The sequence below is a fragment of the Carassius auratus genome, chromosome 30, assembly GCF_003368295.1.
Source record: "Carassius auratus strain Wakin chromosome 30, ASM336829v1, whole genome shotgun sequence".
In the NCBI taxonomy this organism is placed as follows: domain Eukaryota; kingdom Metazoa; phylum Chordata; class Actinopteri; order Cypriniformes; family Cyprinidae; genus Carassius; species Carassius auratus.
Genome location: NC_039272.1, coordinates 9,489,188 through 9,508,797, shown reverse-complemented (window position 1 = coordinate 9,508,797; position 19,610 = coordinate 9,489,188). Strand labels below are relative to the sequence as shown.

Here is a 19,610-nt window from a genome sequence, read left to right as displayed (position 1 = left end):
TTGACATTTAGTATCTTTCATTTAATATTAAGCACGCAAGTTCTGCACGAAAGCTTCTCTACAAGACATCTGGATTATTTATGATGGCAAGTAATGTTTGAAAGGTTTGTTTAAATAAAGATTCAACTGTCGGAAGCTCCTTTATTATGGCAAATCTTGAAATCTTTAGGTGTGTAAGCATTTCAAAACCTCCAAGAGAATGTGAAGAGTTTCTGCCTCAAAAAATATGTGGAACAAGACACAAAATAAAACATTTAAATGCACAATCTAAGCAAAAGGAGTGTGCGGAGCAAAAGAGGAAAGGAAAAAGGAAGTGAGAAATGCGATTACAAATGCCAGTTCCCCTCTCAGGGATCAAATCGGTCTCGGATATCCGGCTTTACTATTCCGCCTCTCTGCTTTGATGGGTCAAACAATACTTTCTTACACACAACATGAAAGTGGAAATCAGTTATTTCAAAAAAAAAAAAAAAAAAAAATTGTGAAAAAAAACAACCCTTCTGTTCTGAATTTTTATCTAATATATTTAATTTATTTATAGTTTTTTTTTTTTCCTTATTTAAAAAAATGCAATCAAACAAAAATAAGGTGACAATTCAAACCTGCTACAAATGAAAACTAAGTCAGGCCATATCCCATTCAATGCGATTGGCAAGTATGTCAGAGTTAAGTGCGGATCGACTTGTGGGACTTGATCCCTCACTGTGACAGGATACACAGTATGCCTACAACAAGAATAGAGATGACACCGTGATTAAATAAAAGGCCTGTGGCAGGGCTCACTGCCTCTATAAGCCAAACTCACGTGGCTCTGGAAGTGTTTGCAAACAGCTAAAAGAGGTCAATCGCTCTCTGTGACTTCAACTTCTAAAAATAGACCAACACATGGCAATCTCCCAAGTAATGTGGTTTGTGCTGATCAGACGCAACTGACCACGTTTATGAGCTTAAACAAAAGAGGGGTTTGTGTGGTCTCTCTCGGTTGCCCGCCAGCTGACTGAAGTCAACACCACATACAAGATTCTCTCCAGCATGCAGTCAAACAGTACATGTCACATGTGCCATTGGTCAATATCAGGATATCTGCTGACCGGGTGACACACAACCCTATAGGCGCATAGACTACAAATCGATAGGGAAAGTGGACCAGCATCAAGTCGGTTGCTATTTTTCATTAGTGGTTGTCTGTAAAAACCTATGAGATGCTAAGCATTGCCGCAGACATGTTGTAATGATCTTATATCTGGCACATAACAATGCACGCTCGAGTATAGTGTGATACTCATTTCCATCATCAGCACTTAAGCTTTCGAAAAGCTCTCTAGCATATTTCCTCATGTCGAGAATTGGCAACAGGCTTGTCTGAAATGCTTTGCAGGCTCCTTCTCTCATCGCCAACTGAGTTCTCACTGCGACCACAATGCATGCCTCTTCCGTCGAGAGAGTCTAGCAGTGAAACACAAGTAGAAAGTGGAGGTGGCTAGCCAAAACATCCCACACTGAACACAACCGCACTGGAGGAAAGCAGGTGTCACATTCAGATGTAACCACAATGACACAATGACTTCCCTTTGCTTAGGCCAGTTTCACAGAGCATGTATAAACCGTATATAGTGGAAGCGAACTTGCAGCGTAACTTTGACAAAGGCAAAATCCATGAATGACAAATGGTCATCAGGGAGTGAGTTTTTGAGAACTTTTATCCATCAATCAACACCCACACTCCAAATGAGCTATAATCTGCATTGCAGTCAGTGCTGATTAGATCTGTTTCTGTATGTGAAATATATATCCAGCCGTGATCAAGTTTTACATTCATAAAGGCCTTTATTGCATGTTATTGTGGGAATAAATAGGTTACATTGTACTTTCAATGTATTTAAGAGTTTGGTTCCATTTTTTCAATTCCATTTTTCTGCCAAAATCAGTCTTGAATATGGTTGGTATTGAAAAGTCCATTTTTAATTTTACACAAAATTTACAGTCTCCCTTCTCTGCATAATGCAATATGTTGTTTCAACCAATCACAGTGCATCATTTCACACACTGTAGACGGTAATGGCGCTGTTTTGAATACACCCGGAATCCTACGCTGCATCTGAAAGCAGCATTCCAAGGCAGGAAGGCTTCAAGGCAAGTCCAAATGGATATATAGCTGACCACTGCTCCGGGTGTGTGTTCACGGTGTGTTCACTTCTCACTGATGTGTGTGTGCACTTGGATGGGTTAAATACAGAGCACCAATTCTGAGTATGGGTTACCATAAAACCAAAATTGTCACGACTTTCTCTAGATCACTGACAAGCTATACAATATCGTGTTCATAATCGCAAATGAGTCGCATTCGATTATGCATAGTTTGTCAGTGTGTTTTTATTAATGTCATTTACTGTATGTTTTTGTTAATACAGCGTATTGCAATAGTCAAAAAAAAAAAAAAAAAACATGTCATGGATGTATTTCATTTTGGGGGAAAAAATTATAAAATTTATAATAAATCATATAAATCTCGTTTTGAATTTTTTATGCTATTATAACCTAAAGATGCTACATGAAAGACTGAAAATAGTGGTTTTCATCTTGCCACTTTCTTGGTAAAGAAAACACATTTTTACTCTAATTATATAAAAAGGGATTTATAGCATTTTGGATCCAAATTCTTCAAATATGCTACAACTAGGGATGGGAGATTTTTCAGATTTTATCAATTCATTTGAATTTAATGTTTTGTCATGATTTTATGTAGTAGAAATTGAGGAATCACAATTTTGTATGGAAATATTACCAAATGTTAGAATTTGACACTTTGACAATATGCCAAATTGCCAATGATAACAGTAAATAGAAAAGATCGATCCAACAAAACTTTAGTGCATGTGATTAACCTTTAATATCGCTTGGCGCCATTCACACAGAATGTGCTTTTGCATTGTCAAAATGCAATGTGGGCAGTGGAATAGGAAAAACATGCAGGAGAGAACTTCTTTCAACTCGAGTGCAAGGTTTTTAGAGTGCCGTGTCATGCATGAGACGATGCAAGAGATGCGAGTGCAACAGTCAAACGCATCTACTGTATGTTTACATAGAAAAAAACATTGGAAAAGCAGAGCAATATGAAAAAATCCTGTAACAATTACTGTAACAGCTGTCTGATATCTCATGTTTGCGGTGACTGGTGATTGGATGAAAGCTTATGTTGTTTTTTACAGAACACCTGTAGTTAATAATAAGCTACTGTTGTTATACCTGGTGTTATATACCGTCAGTCATTTTGAAATTGTGTATAATATTATCTGGAATATATTATTTTTCTATTAAGAAACTAAATGTAGATGTATATACCTGAAAAAAAAGAAAACTATGTCTGTCAGTGTGACAAAATAATTTAGAATAATCTCATAATGTAAGTCTTTAGAAAGCAGATTGAAACTGTAGTAATGTCAAATTTGGTAAATTTATTTGTAACTTTCCCGAAGACACAATAGCACCCCCACAATTTATTTCCTTTAAATAATTAATTAATTAACAAAAAATGATAAAACTAGTCCATACATTCATTATGTGACGCTCCAATACTCCACTGTGACATAACTACTGCTGACACAATTAAAAAAAAAGTCTTTAGTTAATTTATTATGTACTATAATAACTATTTGGAATATTACTTATTCCAAATATTCAGCCACCTGAAACTGACGTCAAAAGTAAGTGCAAAATTTGTAACCACCTGCAAAAATGTACACATGGTTCGTATGAAGATCGATATTTTCCTGTCTCAGATGTATAACTACAGCACCAGACTGTCATACTTGCGTCCTTGTCTAGATTTAATACATACTTGGAAAACTTCAAGTGTCTCCTGTAGCTTGTTCATACTTCCTTCTGAGGAGAACAACATCTACAGGGTTTTCTCAGCATGTGGAAAGAGACTATTAGTCAGGCGGCCCACGTCACAGCATGTTTACATCATCAGCTCTGGTTCTAGGATGCGGTAGGGAGGGGGAGCTCCCCACAACATCCTATCCCAACCCTGGTCGCTCATCTTCCAAGGGTGACCATAAACAACTGCTATTACTGCATGGCAACAGGACGCTCTCCAAAATGCACGCTACCCAGCGCTCAGTCCAAACACTTGAGAGAGTGTGTACAAACAGAGCCCAGCAACCCTCAACAGCGGCAGATCACAGAGAAGATGGCCGGCACTTAACATAGAGCTATATTTGGTGTGGAAAGTTACCATACCTCTGCTACAGAACGGGCAGCTGGTGAATCCTGGTGGTTGGCGAGAATGAGGAAAGGAAGTGTGCACAGCTGAGGATGCTGCATGGCCAAGAGAAGCTCAGACCGGGACGCCTCCATCTCTTCGTCTGATGCAGCACTGTTGAGGACAAACACCACTCCTTGGGAACCCTGATAATATCGGCTCCAGTATTTCTTGATGGTCTCCGCTCCTACAGAGAGAGAAGCAGCAATTATGTACTATGTGACTATTCATGTACTGTCCTAAGCAAAAAAAAAAAAAAAAAAAGGTGATGCATTGGCTCTTTCAATTATGAGTGTGAATTTGAATTTAATAAGTTAAACCCCACAGAAAGATTAACTGAATTGACAGGGAAGAGGAATTTAAGAAGTTTTAAATCAAAGAAATCCAACACAAGTAATGCATGCAGGGAAGTGTTTTTCCATCTCCAATTATTTATTCAAATGTATTAACTAAATACATATCTATCTATCTATCTATCTATCTATCTATCTATCTATCTATCTATCTATCTATCTCTCTTCATGTCTCTCTTTAAACCTAGAGTTCAAAGTTTGTCTTGAGAAATCTTGATTTTATGTTTAAATGTTTTCAACTGAATTCAAATTATTACAATTTTGTTTGCATCCTGAATTCAAATGTAATTAAATCTGAAGACTTCAACTGAAATTAAAGAGGCATTCTTGCTTAAATTCTGAATGGTAGGTCCACATTCATGGATTCAGTCTTGCGAAAATCAAAAAAGATTTAATAGTAAATTTCCAAAGTGTGTCAAAACTGATCATGTCGTAAAATATTGTGTTTCCTCTTTCCTTGTAGCATCAATCTATGAGGTAAATCATATTATGCTGTTACAGTGCTGATTTCGGAGTGTTTTAAAATCATTCAAGTGAATCCCTTAGGCTTAGAGTACTAAGCCTAACCTGACTAGATACAACCAATTTAAATATAAAAAGAAATAAATCTTCAAGAATTATTCTGTCACAATAACCATCAGAGCACAAGTCAAGTCATGTAACTGTTGACAAATCCGGTGAGATCACGATGACGCATGTTTGTAAAAAGTGGTCTTGAAGTCTCAAAACAAAATAGTTTAGAGGAAACTGCAAGAAATAAATAACACTCCCCAGAAAAGAAGCATTTGGTTTGACTTGCCAGGCTAAACTAGTGTAAAATAACAGCACACATGGCTCCTGGGGAGATGTGAAAAGGCAGTATGGTCATTTACTCAGTGTTTTCTAACACATCCTGGTCGGAGATGCCGGTTTAGTTCAAATTTTCAGCCATCCTACATGTGCGTGCAAAGAGATTATAAGAACTGAACAATCGATTTAGAATATGTGCAAATGTGCTTTTACACAATGAAAGAGAATAGCACTCCAGAGAATAAATGCATAGGACTTTTAAGGAACTATACAATGTATTTGGGTTTCCTTCAAAACTCTAGGTTGTCAATTCAAATGTTTAACAAATGTTTTACTGGTCTATAGTCTACGTATTGGTTCTTTTTTAGCACTGTACTTTGATATGCATGGCTCTCTGGAATACTTGATTCAGATTAACATTCTGTGGTCAAATGTTTATGTATAATTACTGCTAAACTGTATATATGATTGTTGTCGTTGCTTGACAACCGATTTCCATAGTTGTCCACTAATAAGTAGGGCGCTATACACTCAGATGATCATTATCGCAAAATAATCCTATTCAGTATGATCTGATCACCCCATCAGGGTTCATTTTGCGATAATGACGCCCGACTGTGGGTTACGCCTTAGGTGTGGGTTATCTGTGAATGAAACCTACATGCTCACAAAGTGTGTCATCCACTAATCTCTCATCTTCATTTACACTACTTTTTTTTCCTTTAAGAAATTAATACTTTTATTTGGCATAGATGCAAAAAAATTTCATTTTTTTACAATTTTCAAAAGTGACATTAAATAAATTTCTAAAATTAAAAAAATTAATATAAAAATTTCAAATAGGGCTGTCAAATGATTAAATTTTTTTAACCAAATTAATCAGAATTTTCAGTGGATTAATCATGATTAATCACTATTTGCAATTACACCTGAATCCTAACCATTTTTTTTTCTGAAATGCATACCAAAAGATAAATAACAGGACACAGATACATAATTTTCATGTATTGATTCATCAATATGTGGTTCTTTTTTTCTGAATTTCAAAAGTTTAACATTTACTTGGATCAAATTTACCTGAGCACTATATCAAACCATGCCATTGAACTACAGATAGTGTAAGAGTTTTAGGTGGTAAATCAGTGGTTAAATATAGCCACATATCTATGAAATTATGCATAGGGGAAACTCGAAAGAATGAACTCAGAAACACAAACATGCGCCACCATCACATAAGCAGCACTCTGGGCACTCTTGTTTTTGGGAGGTGTTCAACCAAGTAAAAAATGCATATGTTTTCCCAAACAGCTGTAATTTTCGCTGCATTGCATCTAGGCGTTCTGCGCATGCGCAGTGTGAAACACAGGACGCTATAACAGGAAGAAGCTCCAGCGTATCAACTACCAAAGTTGTCTCTGTTTATCGAGCTTGACATGAATGTATTTGAGAGTAACTGGGGTAAAACCTTAAGCTTCTTCTGTGTTTTCGTCGTGGCGCTCGCCGCTGTTTTTTACTATCTTGAGAATTCAGAGATCGACGAGACTTTCCTGACCTGAATAATTTGTCACACTGCGCATGCATGAAATGCGTTAAAAAATTTGACGTAATTAATAACAAACAACTAATTAACGTCGTTAACACGCTATTTTTGACAGCCCTAATTTCAAATAAATCTGTTCTTCGGAATCTTGTTTTTACACAAGCTGTTTTCAACATTTGTTATAATAATAATTTATGTTTTTTAAGCAGCAAATCAGCAGAATTATGTCACACTTCAGACTGGAGTAATAATTAAAAAGTCATACCAACATCAAACATTTGAACAGTAGTGTACATCAAGTATATAAGAACATAAGAGGCCATATCCTTCATTTTGGATCATCAAGATGCGCCACCACAGTCCAGCCACACCATTTACTGTTTCCCATTACACACACAAAAACAGCAACTAAAGTGAAAGTGAAGTGACATTCAGCCAAGTATGGTGACCCATACTCAGAATTTGTGCTCTGCATTTAACCCATCCGAAATGCACACACACAGAGCAGTGAGCACACACACACACACACACTGTGAGCACACACCCGGAGCAGTGGGCAGCCATTTATGCTGCGGCGCCCGGGGAGCAGTTGGGGGTTCGATGCCTTGCTCAAGGGCACCTAAGTCGTGGTATTGAAGGTGGAGAGAGAACTGTACATGCACTCCCCCCACCCACAATTCCGTCCGGCCCGAGACTAGAACCCACAACCCTTCGATTGGGAGTCCAACCCTCTAACCATTAGGCCACAACTTCCCCACTAGATAACTAGATAAACTCAATCTGACTACATAGTGTAAATAAAAGACAATCTGCAAAATATAATGCCAGTTATCTACAGGTTCAACCTTTTTTTTGCACTGATTTTGGAACAAATCAGTTGAATTCTTCTGAATGGATATAAACACAAACATTAATCCTAAACTGTTGACTACACTTTCACTGCTAGATGAAAGCATAATCTAATTAGCCAAAATTCGTAATAAACAAAGACACAAGGATCAGGGAGTATGTAGAAGTTTGCTGAGTTCAGTGGGTGTACTATGCGACCGAGTCTGGTCATTTATTTGGATCTGTGTGGTTTACATCAGTTGAGAGTGGAGCACATCTCGTACCCATCTATCATCATGCTGACATCTTCTGCCACCTATTGGTCAATGGCCCTGACAGGAAGTCAAACATATGCTCAGAACCCAGAGTCACTGATGTTTCTGTGAGGCATCCCAAGACATGATTCAAAACACATTCTGGTTTTGTTCAGACAAAATAACGGAGTACCTGCTGTACATACTCATGGTGTGTCAGGGCACCATAATCCAAGACATATGGAGACTAAAAATGAAATTTCGCAAAAACAATCTACTCCTTCTAGGACCTGTTATCTTGACCTGCCAAGAGAGATCCAGATATGTTGAAACAGTCTGTCTTGGCTGCTCGTCGGTCCACATCTCCAGGGCATAGTGTTTCATCTTAACTCATTAAATGTCCATCATTTCAGCCTGGATCACATCAGACATCTTGGGTCTTGAAATGCCTTTCCACAGCTCAGATCCCAGGTCATAGTATCCAGCTCGAAACCATCTAACCACAGGCAGCAGACAGTACAAACAACCGAGCATAACCAAGTCTTAGGTTTCTGTTCTCTTTAAATATAAATGAGTAAAATACTTTGGCACTATTTAATGTAATCCACACTTCATTCCTACATTATGTGTGTGCCATTTACACTGCCATTTAAAAGCCTGTTGTCAGTAAGATTCTTTTGTTTTCAAAGAAAAAAAAAATCAGCAAGGACATATTAAATTGATCTTAATAACAATGTTTCCAAGAATTCTGAAGAAAATGTATCAGTTTCGAAAAATTAAAACAATAAAATTGCAAGTAGCACAACTGTTTTCAACATTAATTATAATAGGACATTTTTCTTGAGCAGCAAATCAGCATATTAGAATGATTTCTGAAGGATCATGTAACACTGGAGACTAAAGTAAAGGCTGCTGAAAATCCAGCTTTGCTATCGCAGGAATTAATTACATTTTAAAATATATTAAAACAGAAAACAGTTATTTTAAACTTTATTAATATTTTACAATATTATTGTTTTACTGTATTGCTGTTAAAATATTAGCAGCTTTGATGAAATGATAAAATAAAAAAAAGAGTTAAATGAGAAGCAAATGTTTCTTGTTTGTTGTCTTGTTTTCTCGAAGACTGGAACACTGTTTATGAGTGAAGCAAAGTGATGGGGATTTTGGGAAAGACAGAAAAGATGAATAAGCAGAGTGATACAGTGAACATTCCCCTGACTAAAAACTAACAAAAAAAGAAAGCTGCTTGACCAATCATATTTAAGAATCCTACCTCCCTTTCTTAATGCTTGAACAAAAAAGAAGCATATTATCGTGATCTTTTTCTAGCTAATCAGGAGAGATTTGACCAGTTAGCACCATATATTTTATTTTTTACAGTACAATTTCTTATCAGGCACTGAAAAAGGTAACATTGAAATGGCTTTTATGTAAGGGGATAGGATTCTGTGGGAGGAAAGGATAATACAACCAAGCCTACTTCAACATACTGCATTTATTACAGAGACTGACCAAATTTGAGATATGAATACTTAATATAAAGCCACTCATTCATGATCCTTATAAACTCGACTCATCGTCTGCTTTCCAGCTGGTCCAGAAGCCTGCAGAACTCAACTTTTCTCCTGCAAATGCAAGGCACATCAGCATCTCTGATGTCATCATTGTATTCTCATAATCGTTTTGTCGTAAATTTAATGGAACTTTAAGGAAACAGAGTAACAATAGAATAACAGTTGCCACATGTCACAATCATGGAAAAACCTTACAGCAATATTTTACATTGCTAACTACGATTACTCAGTTGCAGCTTCAATGCTTAAGAAATGATGGACAAAACCCCTGACAATACAGACTAATTTGGTTTTGTTTTGGCAGGAGCATCTCAACTCTGGCAGAACACCCCAAAAAGTGTATAATGTACTCCAAAAATGAGGGGTTTTTTTTAAACACTGATTAATGATTTAGTGAAAAGTTATGGCATAAACAAACAACACATATTTTAGCACTATTAATAGATTTTTTTTCCAGTCAGGTGTTCTTGCTTCCACTGAAGCACAAGATGCTCTTTGGATCATCTCAAATCATGCAGGAAAACATGATCCTGAAACCCTGATGAGCTCATGCAGATAGTGCTGATGTCAAAGCAAAGGAGGGACAAACTAAAAGGAAATCTGAAATTCACGACTGTTCACTCAAACTTTTTTAACAGCAAAATTTCACTCAAACTGCTACGCTTTACAGTACATAAATTGAATTTATTCAACCTATTATATACAACCCTAAATCTAAATCAGATCCATTTAATTTGACTTTGAGCTAGTGCATGTCACTTGGGAAGCCTCTCAAGAGCATACAAATAAAAAGAATGATGACTGTTACAGAGCACCTATATTTATTTATTTATTCACTTTTAAACGGCATGCTAGCATCAAAGCTATTTTCATGGCGATCTCAGTATAACTTACACAAGGTATCACAGAGCACCAATGAGAATATTTATTTTCAATTCAGTTAACTCCATTAAACTAACATAAGAGTTGTCAGAATGGCAAAATAGTATACAATAGTATCTATTTTTATTTATTTATTTTAATATCCTGATGGTATGAAAATCCATGCTTTCCGAATCTAAGTGGTCACCTTACTTTAAGATCCTCAAGTACAACTAGGGTGTTAACACAGATGGCTGTTATAACTACTCACACGCTGAAATACGCATGCTGATTCAGTCATTTGACATTAAGAGTTTAGAATAAAAAAACAAAAAAAACAATCAGGACACTGTTTGGTCTGTGCCTAAAAATGAAGTTGTAAGGAGATGAATAACAATGTCTGACATTCACAGCAAGGGCTATCATCACACATACAGTCACGTCTAATCTCCTTTGACGTCATTGTCACTGGAGAGGGCACATTCACAGACTCCATTAACAGATGCCTCTTCACTGTGCCAGTCATGCCTCACACCTAACGGACATACTGCTTACACACACAGGGCATTGCTGGCCTTTGTGTCAAAAGGGTAACAGACACGGACTGCCTCTTGCCATCAGGGCGGATTATTACACGGATGAGTGAAGCTGTTTGTTAACCGCAGCAGGACGACAACTTTCACACCACGAGTTGTATGACAAGCTGCCGATATGTCACTATTGCAAATGCTCACAGTTCACATTCAGAACTTTCTTACATTCATCCATCCTGTCATTCCACAGTTTATACAGCACCGATCTCGAGAGATTTGTTCATTCTCGTGCTGCAGTCGAAGTCGTGTCAAAGTGATCATGTTTTGCAAAATGGACACAAAAAATTTCTAAATATTTTTGAACGGTCTGAACGGAATTCTAGAGGAAGTTACGTTTTAATTGTGAATGCTGACTATATAAATTTAACAGCTTAGAAAGAAGCATTACTGACAATACAAGAAAACTACGCTTTTTAAGCATAAGCTTCTGCTGCATATGGAGATCACAGTTTAAAAAATAATGTAGAAAACAGGATTCCATAGCTATAAATAAACTATTACATACAAGAACTGCGACTTTTATGCTAATGGTTAAACCTCTGGTCTAGCCCCAAAAGACAAAGTTTTAGCAAACTGAGGTGTCTAACAAAAAGCAATCATGAAAAAATTAGAGCATGGTGGTTTCATTTTGTTAACTGCTGCTGTAATATAATATACAGTTTTGGGCCAGTATGATTTAAAAAAAAAAAAAAAAAAAAAAATATATATATATATATATATATATATATATATATATATATATATATATATATATATATATATATTTACTTATATATATATTTACTTATATATATATATATATATATTATATAACTTGTATTCACATGCAAAAATGCTATAAACTGACCAAAATTGACAGTAAATATATTTATAATCTTTTTAATAATCACATACACATAATTAATCTATTCATAATAAGAAAAAAATATTTAATAACCACCAAATCAGATTTCAAAACTTGAAAATGGTAGTGCACAATGCTAATATATATATATATAAATATTTAATTTTTTTAAATACTCTACATTTATAACAAAAATAAAGTTTGAGATACAAATGCAGAGTTAGAATATGGTTTTCCCGGATCTGGAAAGTGAAGGGAAGGGCTTGACAATTGTAAGCTTTGAGGACACATGGGAGAGGGTGTTAAAAAATGCATTACTCAATTTAGCAGCGGAAACAGGCAGTTTTAGTACTGAGTCAGCCTCCTCTGCCTTTTCCGCTCTGTAACTACTAAGTGAGCATCGCAGATGTAGTTTAGGTTGAGTAAATCTCTGTGCCAGGCCCAATGGGATGTTTCAGTCTTCTGAAGCATTGGTTGAATAAAGAGACAGTAGCTGCTAAATGAACCTAGTTCACTTTGGAAACTACACATACACAATCCAATCTACAGAATGAACACTTGAGGAACAGAAAAATGACTGTCAATGCTAAACTGTCCATAGGCACGCTTACTTATGAACTGAAGAGATGCAGAGATTCACCAATATAAACATTTATTTAATTAAATGTATTGTTGTCTATATATATAGAACATTATATTCTGAGGTATGAAAAATGGATATTCGTTGTGAGATTAAAAAAATAAAGTGTTTTAAAAAATAACTCCAATTGAGTGTTAGCACATCTAAATGTAAAAATAAGAGAAATGTATGCACAAACTAAAAAAAAATCCTAATTTCACCCCAAACATCTCTAAAAAGATGTTATGATATTAAATCAAATGTAAAAAAAAAAAAAAAAAGCTAAAAATCATAAAATCAAGATGTAAATTTTATTTCTTCCTTTAGTAAATATTATGGCTGGGTAGAAAGAAAAAAAGATTTCTCAGATTTAATTGATTTTTATTTGTCCAAAACGAAATTCCAAGAATCGATTAATCTAGCCTGTTTTCAGTTCATGAACGAACACGTGTAGTGTGCCTCACATCCTATTACTTTTGATATAAAATCAAGTCTCAGATTTAAAATTTTGTCATGTTTATTACAATATTCAAACAATAAATACTGTTTTGGCACTGTGGACGGAGATTGCTGTAGTGTCTGAGTTCAAGAGAACTCCGGCACATGGACTGATCATCTCTTCCGCTTTACAGAATTAATATAGGATTAATATAGTTTCACCATGAGTGGAGACATCTCAATATGCGTCAATGACCAAAGTAAGGCAGTCTATTGGGCAGTATGAAAACCCATGAACAACACATATTTTATAGCTGCTTTCCCTTTCAGGTACTCTGCAAACTTTCAGTCAGAGCAGATGTGTCCTGCTCCAGGTAATACATCAGCCTCATCTTGAAAAACACTGGAGGCCACAATCCATTAAAAACATCCCTGGAGGCTCTGACCTCAACTACTGGAGAAGCTTCATTTCACGGCCCTCCATATGCATTTCAGATTTAGTCAGGCCTCCCCTTGGTTTACTGTGTTCTCTATCCCTGTTGTTTTTCTTTAAATGGGCTCTTGATTCTGTTGCGCTGGTAGGGCCACTTGTCATGATACAGAGTGCACCTGTAATGTCCCCCGCACCCCACAAAACACATAAATCACTTCAAAGACTGCAAACATTCTCATAAACAGAGTCAGGCTCTGATTTATTTCCCTCTCCACAGACCTCTTTCTGTTCAGCAGTCCTACAACAACAAGCATCTTCCAGCATCGTACCTGTGGCCTCATATCCAGCCCGAAAGAACGGTCCTGTCAGATTAGTTATATATGTAAAACGGAGGGATTTAAAGAGGCTGAGATTTTGATTTATAATTCAAATATTCAATTCACATTGCCAACAAGGTAAAATTAAACTCCCAAAACAATGTCTGATTTGCAATGTGTTTACGGCCTTCTAACTAGGTGAAAGAGTGTAACACCCTAAATTAAGGCATCTTTTGCAACTATTAGGTGTGTGACGAGATCTCATGGCACAAGATCTCGCGAGATCTGATGTGTCGTGAAATTCAGGTTTGCTGCGTCCCTCAGTTTGGCAACAACTGCTTTAAGCCTTTAAATGGATACATTAATTGTGTTTAATATATATATATATATATATATATATATATATATATATATATATATATATATATTTTTTTTTTTTTTTTATTAAAGTGGAATAAAATAAACTTGACTGACTGCTTCACTTCCACTTTAAAGAGATATTTGTGTTGTCTATTATTTAATTGTAATTATTATTTATAATTTTTGTGCAATTACTTGCCTGTCAGTTGAGTTTGTTGCAAAACTTTCTGCAGTGTTTACATGTCGTTTATTACTGAAAAAAAAAATATTAAAATAGATGTTTCGTTTCATAAAGTACAAGTTGATTTCAAAATGCACCTACATTTATTGCATTTTGTGTTTTTCAGTTGAATAAAAGACTATTTTCTCCTAAGTATTTCATCATTAAGGATTTTTTTTAAAAGTCTAAAACTCTCGTCTCACCTCATTCTCATGAACCCAGTCTCATATCTCATCTCATGGGATAAGGGTCTCGTCAAACCCCTAGAAATGACATTAATTTTCTTAAGGTATTCTTCTCTTGCCTTAAAAATAATAATGCAGAAAAGACAAGACAGCTATGTAATTCAGACAGAAGAATACACTGTATTGTGCATTTAATAAATTTAGAATTTTCATAAATGAAGATACCTTAAAATATATTTTTTGACCATTCTTTGATTTAAATGTTACATATGTGGAACAAAAAAAATTAAATGGCCTGTTCAGCAAGAAATTTAAGCAAAATAAATAAATAAAATACGGTAAGCTTGATGAAATGGAAGAAGCAACAGATCTTTTCTTCTATACAGTGATGTACATTTGAGTGTAACAGATTATCAACAGCAAAAAATTCTGCAGTTCTGCTCGCTGGTTGTTGACTGGATGTTTAGATGTGGGTGTTGCATTTAATAATGGAGGCAGATGAATGCAAGCTTGGGCTAAAGTGGCTTATGATTTGAGAAAATTTCTCAAACTGATTAAAAATTACGAGGTCACAAAAAAAAAAAAAGTTTACAGTAAGATAAATAAGATGTAGGGTAGATGTGGAATTTCCATTTCATGCTTACTTGAAACCTTATTTTGTCAATTACTTACTTTTTCAAAACTTTTTTTTTTTAAGTATGAATATATAATTTTGTGGGGTTTATGCTTAAAAAACACAAAGTACTAAAAATAAAGTAATAAATCTTAAACAATTCAACATATTTTTTGATGTTTTAATAAAACTAGTCAAAACAATGAACAAGAATAGGATTATCTTGTAGTGTGTCACCACAAAATATAGTTAGTCAAGCCATATGTGTTTATTCTGAATGCCACAAATAGAAAACTGCAGACGTGTGTGGCTATCACAGGCATCAGCTTTTTCCCCAGCTTTTACTGTTTGCAAGCCCTTCTGCCAAAAGAGACAATCATTATTTGCTTAGCAAATGCCTACTAAATCTGACTGAGTTGTAATGTCTTACTCTTTAAACCCTCTGTGCAGCTGTGGTTTTACTTGGAAGTAAGAGACACTGAGGTAAGCGCCTCTTCTTAGAGTTCAGGTAGCTAAACTAAGAGATCTGTCCCAGAGACAGCTCAATTAGCATGGCAACAGTCTTATCTCTAGTGCTTGGAGAAGAAATGATGAATCAAAGTCTGTTCTTATTACAGTACCTCCTAGTTCCTTCACATTCAGTATCGCATTTTCGAATGGCACTGCCTTGATGCTGAAACCTGTGGAAGAAAATGCTCATGTTAAGTTTCATAAATGTAGGAATTATATTACTTTATTCCAAAAAGAAAAAAAATCCAATAATCTAAGTTTCAAATTATATGAGGTTGCATTAATAATGACACAATGACATTTGTGAACATGGGACTAAATCTAGACATGTATATGAGGGAAGCCCGTTTCCGCCACTGAATAAAAAAGTAAAAGGTTAATTGCGACTTTTTATTTCACAATTCTGACTTTTTTCTCACAGTTGAGACTTAACATCTAGCAATTCTGACTTTTTTTTCATTTCGCAATTGCAACTTTATATCCAGCAATTGTGCGTTTTTTTAACTTCCAATTGTAAGTTTATATCTCACAATTCCAATAAAAAAATTCAGAATTGCAAGTTTATAATCACACAATTTTTAAAAAAATAAAAAAGTCAGAATTGCGAGTTCGTATGATCCAATTCTTCCACAGTGTGAAACTTGATAGATTGTGAAACTTAGCAAAATGGCTTTTTATTGGATTTTTATTTGTACTGAAAAATTTATTATGAGTAGGACACTGGAAATAGATGTTTTAATGAAAGTTTCTCAAACTAGATTTTTAACCGCCATTTTGAAATTATTGTAATTTGTCTTGCACTGTCTCCAGAAAGTGAGATGTACCGCCAAGGCAAAAGGTAGCAACTTCCACATTATACTATATTTGGGTGCAGATCACCATTTACAGGAATTGTAGATGGGGGGAGTGAATGTATACAGCACGCTCTGCACTTTCAATACCATGACTGAGGTGCCCTTGAACAATGCACCGAACCCCCAATTGTTTCCCAGGCCCCGCAGTATAAATGGCTGCCCACTGCTCCGGGTGTGTTCACGGGGTGTATGGTACACTGCTGTGTGTGTGCACTTATTTTTTCTGCTGTAAAGTTGGCCATTTTAACACAGGGAGTTATTGGATTGATTTCCTTTTGGAGCCAGCCTCTAGCGGCCAGTCGATGAATTGCAGTTTTTGTCACTTCCTTGTTGGCTTCATGAGAGAGAGCGGGAGGTTGCCGCTCCAGTTTGTTAGTTTGCGATCTATCTAATTTGTTTGTCTAATGAGGTGCAGAGAGATGTACTGTATGTATGAAAGTACGCAAGTCACACCGTAATTTAAACGCGGCAGACTTTAATGGACAGTGAAACGAAGGTAGAATACCATAATACCACTACAGGCTGGCACAGTTCTGATGGACGGAGACGGTGGGTTTAGCGATCAGGGGGTGGAGATGGATAGGTGTAGGTACAGGTAAGGTGGGAGGAGTTGGAACTGGATCTTGTGTTCTACGGCAAAGACCATCTCAAAATGCTCTTCAGAAACCTACGCGTGACGTCACGGACACAATGTCCATGTTTTTTTACAGTCAATGCTTTGGCAATGGGCATGAGGTTTCTGACTGACATTAACACAACAGAAGTCTTTTGTGTTCAGTGTCTCACCAATGCGTGCAGAGGCAAACAGGTCAGCCATTTGGTACTGATTAGCGCAAATGAAAACGTGTGACTGAACCTACGAAGCCCACATTAACTCAAATTTTCATGTTCATAAAGCAAATTTTATCAAAATGCTCCACATGAGAGACTAAATATGTCATGAGCAGGAGAGAAGCTCCATCTAGGCCTGTTCTTGCAGACTAGTGATTCTGTCAGCTCAATCTAACCATATTTCCACAACAGGCTGTCAATAACACATTGCTTTTATAATTACTGCTTCACTAGACAGCTCAAGACAGGTGTTCACTCCAAAGACAAAGGATCCAAAGATCATCATTGGACGCACATTCCAGGTTTGTGTATTATCTAGGATGCTGTATACATCACACTCCAGTTGTTGAGACGTGCTGAAGAAAGCCTGACACAATTGTGTCTTCTCTTGTGAAAAGAACCATTTGTGTTGTTAGTAAAAACGGAAGTGATGTCGTCCATCTTGAGAGCTGAACATAATCATGAATACACCAGCCTGTCACCAAGAGCTTTAATTAAATCAACACTCTTGTCACAAGAAAGAAAGTCTGTGTGACAAAACCCAGATGTTCTCAAGAAAGACACATATATGCCCAAGGACCTCAACCGCAAGTGCACTCTTTCTTTGGTAAAGTAGCGTAGCGTTTAAAAGGAGGCTCTGAGGTAACCTGCAGCAATAACGTTAAACAGCTTTCGGTGCTTGGAGAGGCTGGAAAACACATGGTGACAATGAAGAGATTTTGCAGACGTTCCGGAGCGCTGGGAAAATGTAGTGCTGGAGATGTATGCACTGAGTACAAGTGTGGCGGTTTAGGCAAACATACTGCAAAAACTGTGTGCTAAGTCAATTTGTTGGAATGACTTGTCACATTTTTTAGTGAAATGGGTACTGGGTTTTTTATTTACGTGTAAATGCTTCAATTAGGACTTTTTAGGAGTCAGGACTAAATATGTGACTTGTTTCTCATTTTTGTCCCATTAAAAAGCTTGTCTTGTTGGTTGAAAAAATGCTGCAGTATAAAGCTGTGGAGAAATATTATACTACCTGTGGTTGGTACCGTGCCATCACTGATCTCATTGCACAAGCGAGATAGCAGACTGGTCTTGCCGGCACCGCTCAGTCCAATGCACACGACATCATACTCCGGTCGAGGTGGAGGAGGGGCCTTACAGCACAACTTCTGGAGACACTAATAATAATAAATAAAATAAAATAAAAACACAGAAAAGACAAACATGGTTAGTGACTATGAGTGGTGCACTTTTCACTAACATGTTGATAAGGGTGATATGAACAATTTAAGCGTGTGTTTGCCAAAGGAGACAGTCTGAAAATAAACTGAGGAACAAGAGCTGACAAATGCTAATGAAGTTCCAAAGAAAGATGTCTGCTGATGCTGATAAACTAATGCGGTGATTTGAATGCAACACATCTGGAGGAGAACTCCTGAACTCACAATGAAATGACTTCATTGACAAAATGGGACATGAAATTCACCACACAGCTGCTTTCTCAGTGGCCGCGTTTACGAGTGTTCCTTCAACTTTGGCCACTTTTATGTCCCAGAGTGCATTTTTATTAAAACTGATTTTGTTATATGAAGATCATTTTACAACATTGTTGCAAACTTTTGCTGATTTTTTGATTATTATTATTATTATTATTTTGTGTATATAGTTTTACTCTTGTAGCTTACCCTTTCAACTTTTAAATATGAAAACCAACATTAAAAATGAAAAAATATATATATATATATATATATTCTATATATATGTGTATACTTGTTTAACAAGGAGACAACAGTATCAGTGAAAAACATGCATAAGATGAAATACGAGAATTGAATTCAAATAAAACACATCTGGGGATCACACTGAATAAGCCACTAGAAAAGTGAAAAATGTGTTTACATATGGAGCAAAATTGGGGCAACAGACAAAAATCTCAGATTTAAATTATTTATGACCTTTTACTTGATAAAAGAATGATGTTTATGGCATTTACAAGCCCTTACAGATTTTAGGAAGGTTATTAAGCATAACTTGTTTGAGTTTGTGCATCTAAAAAAACAAGATGATTTCTTTACTGCCTCTCCTGCACTAATGTGGCTGAGACATCCTTTCCTATTGCTTGATATTAGGGGAGGCTTTATTGTAGAATTTGCTTGCCCTAACATGTAAAATAGACTGTTACCAGACAGTCTTACGCAGTCTGTGTCTGTTTAGGGGGGAGGGTGTGGAAAAGAGAATCTTGTGTCCTCATGGCAGCAGACAGACCTGTCACTTTATGAATCACTGTCTTTGACTGGAGGCCTGCTGGGAGACATTAGGAGGCAAATGCAGTGTGA

At 36.2% G+C, this 19,610-nt stretch overlaps 1 protein-coding gene across 3 annotated transcripts in view; it reads right to left on the bottom strand.

Moving 5' to 3' along the window:
* LOC113049133 (ADP-ribosylation factor-like protein 15) overlaps positions 1 to 19,610 on the bottom strand; it is a 102,971-nt gene that overhangs the window by 56,188 nt on the left and 27,173 nt on the right. For all 3 annotated transcript variants that reach the window (XM_026211192.1, XM_026211193.1, XM_026211191.1), the window contains exons 2-4: positions 18,308 to 18,452; positions 15,709 to 15,768; positions 4,243 to 4,451 (exon numbers count right to left, since the gene is read on the bottom strand). In XM_026211192.1, coding sequence (XP_026066977.1) covers positions 4,243 to 4,451; positions 15,709 to 15,768; positions 18,308 to 18,452 — 414 coding nt within the window. The remainder of the gene's footprint in view (positions 1 to 4,242; positions 4,452 to 15,708; positions 15,769 to 18,307; positions 18,453 to 19,610) is intronic.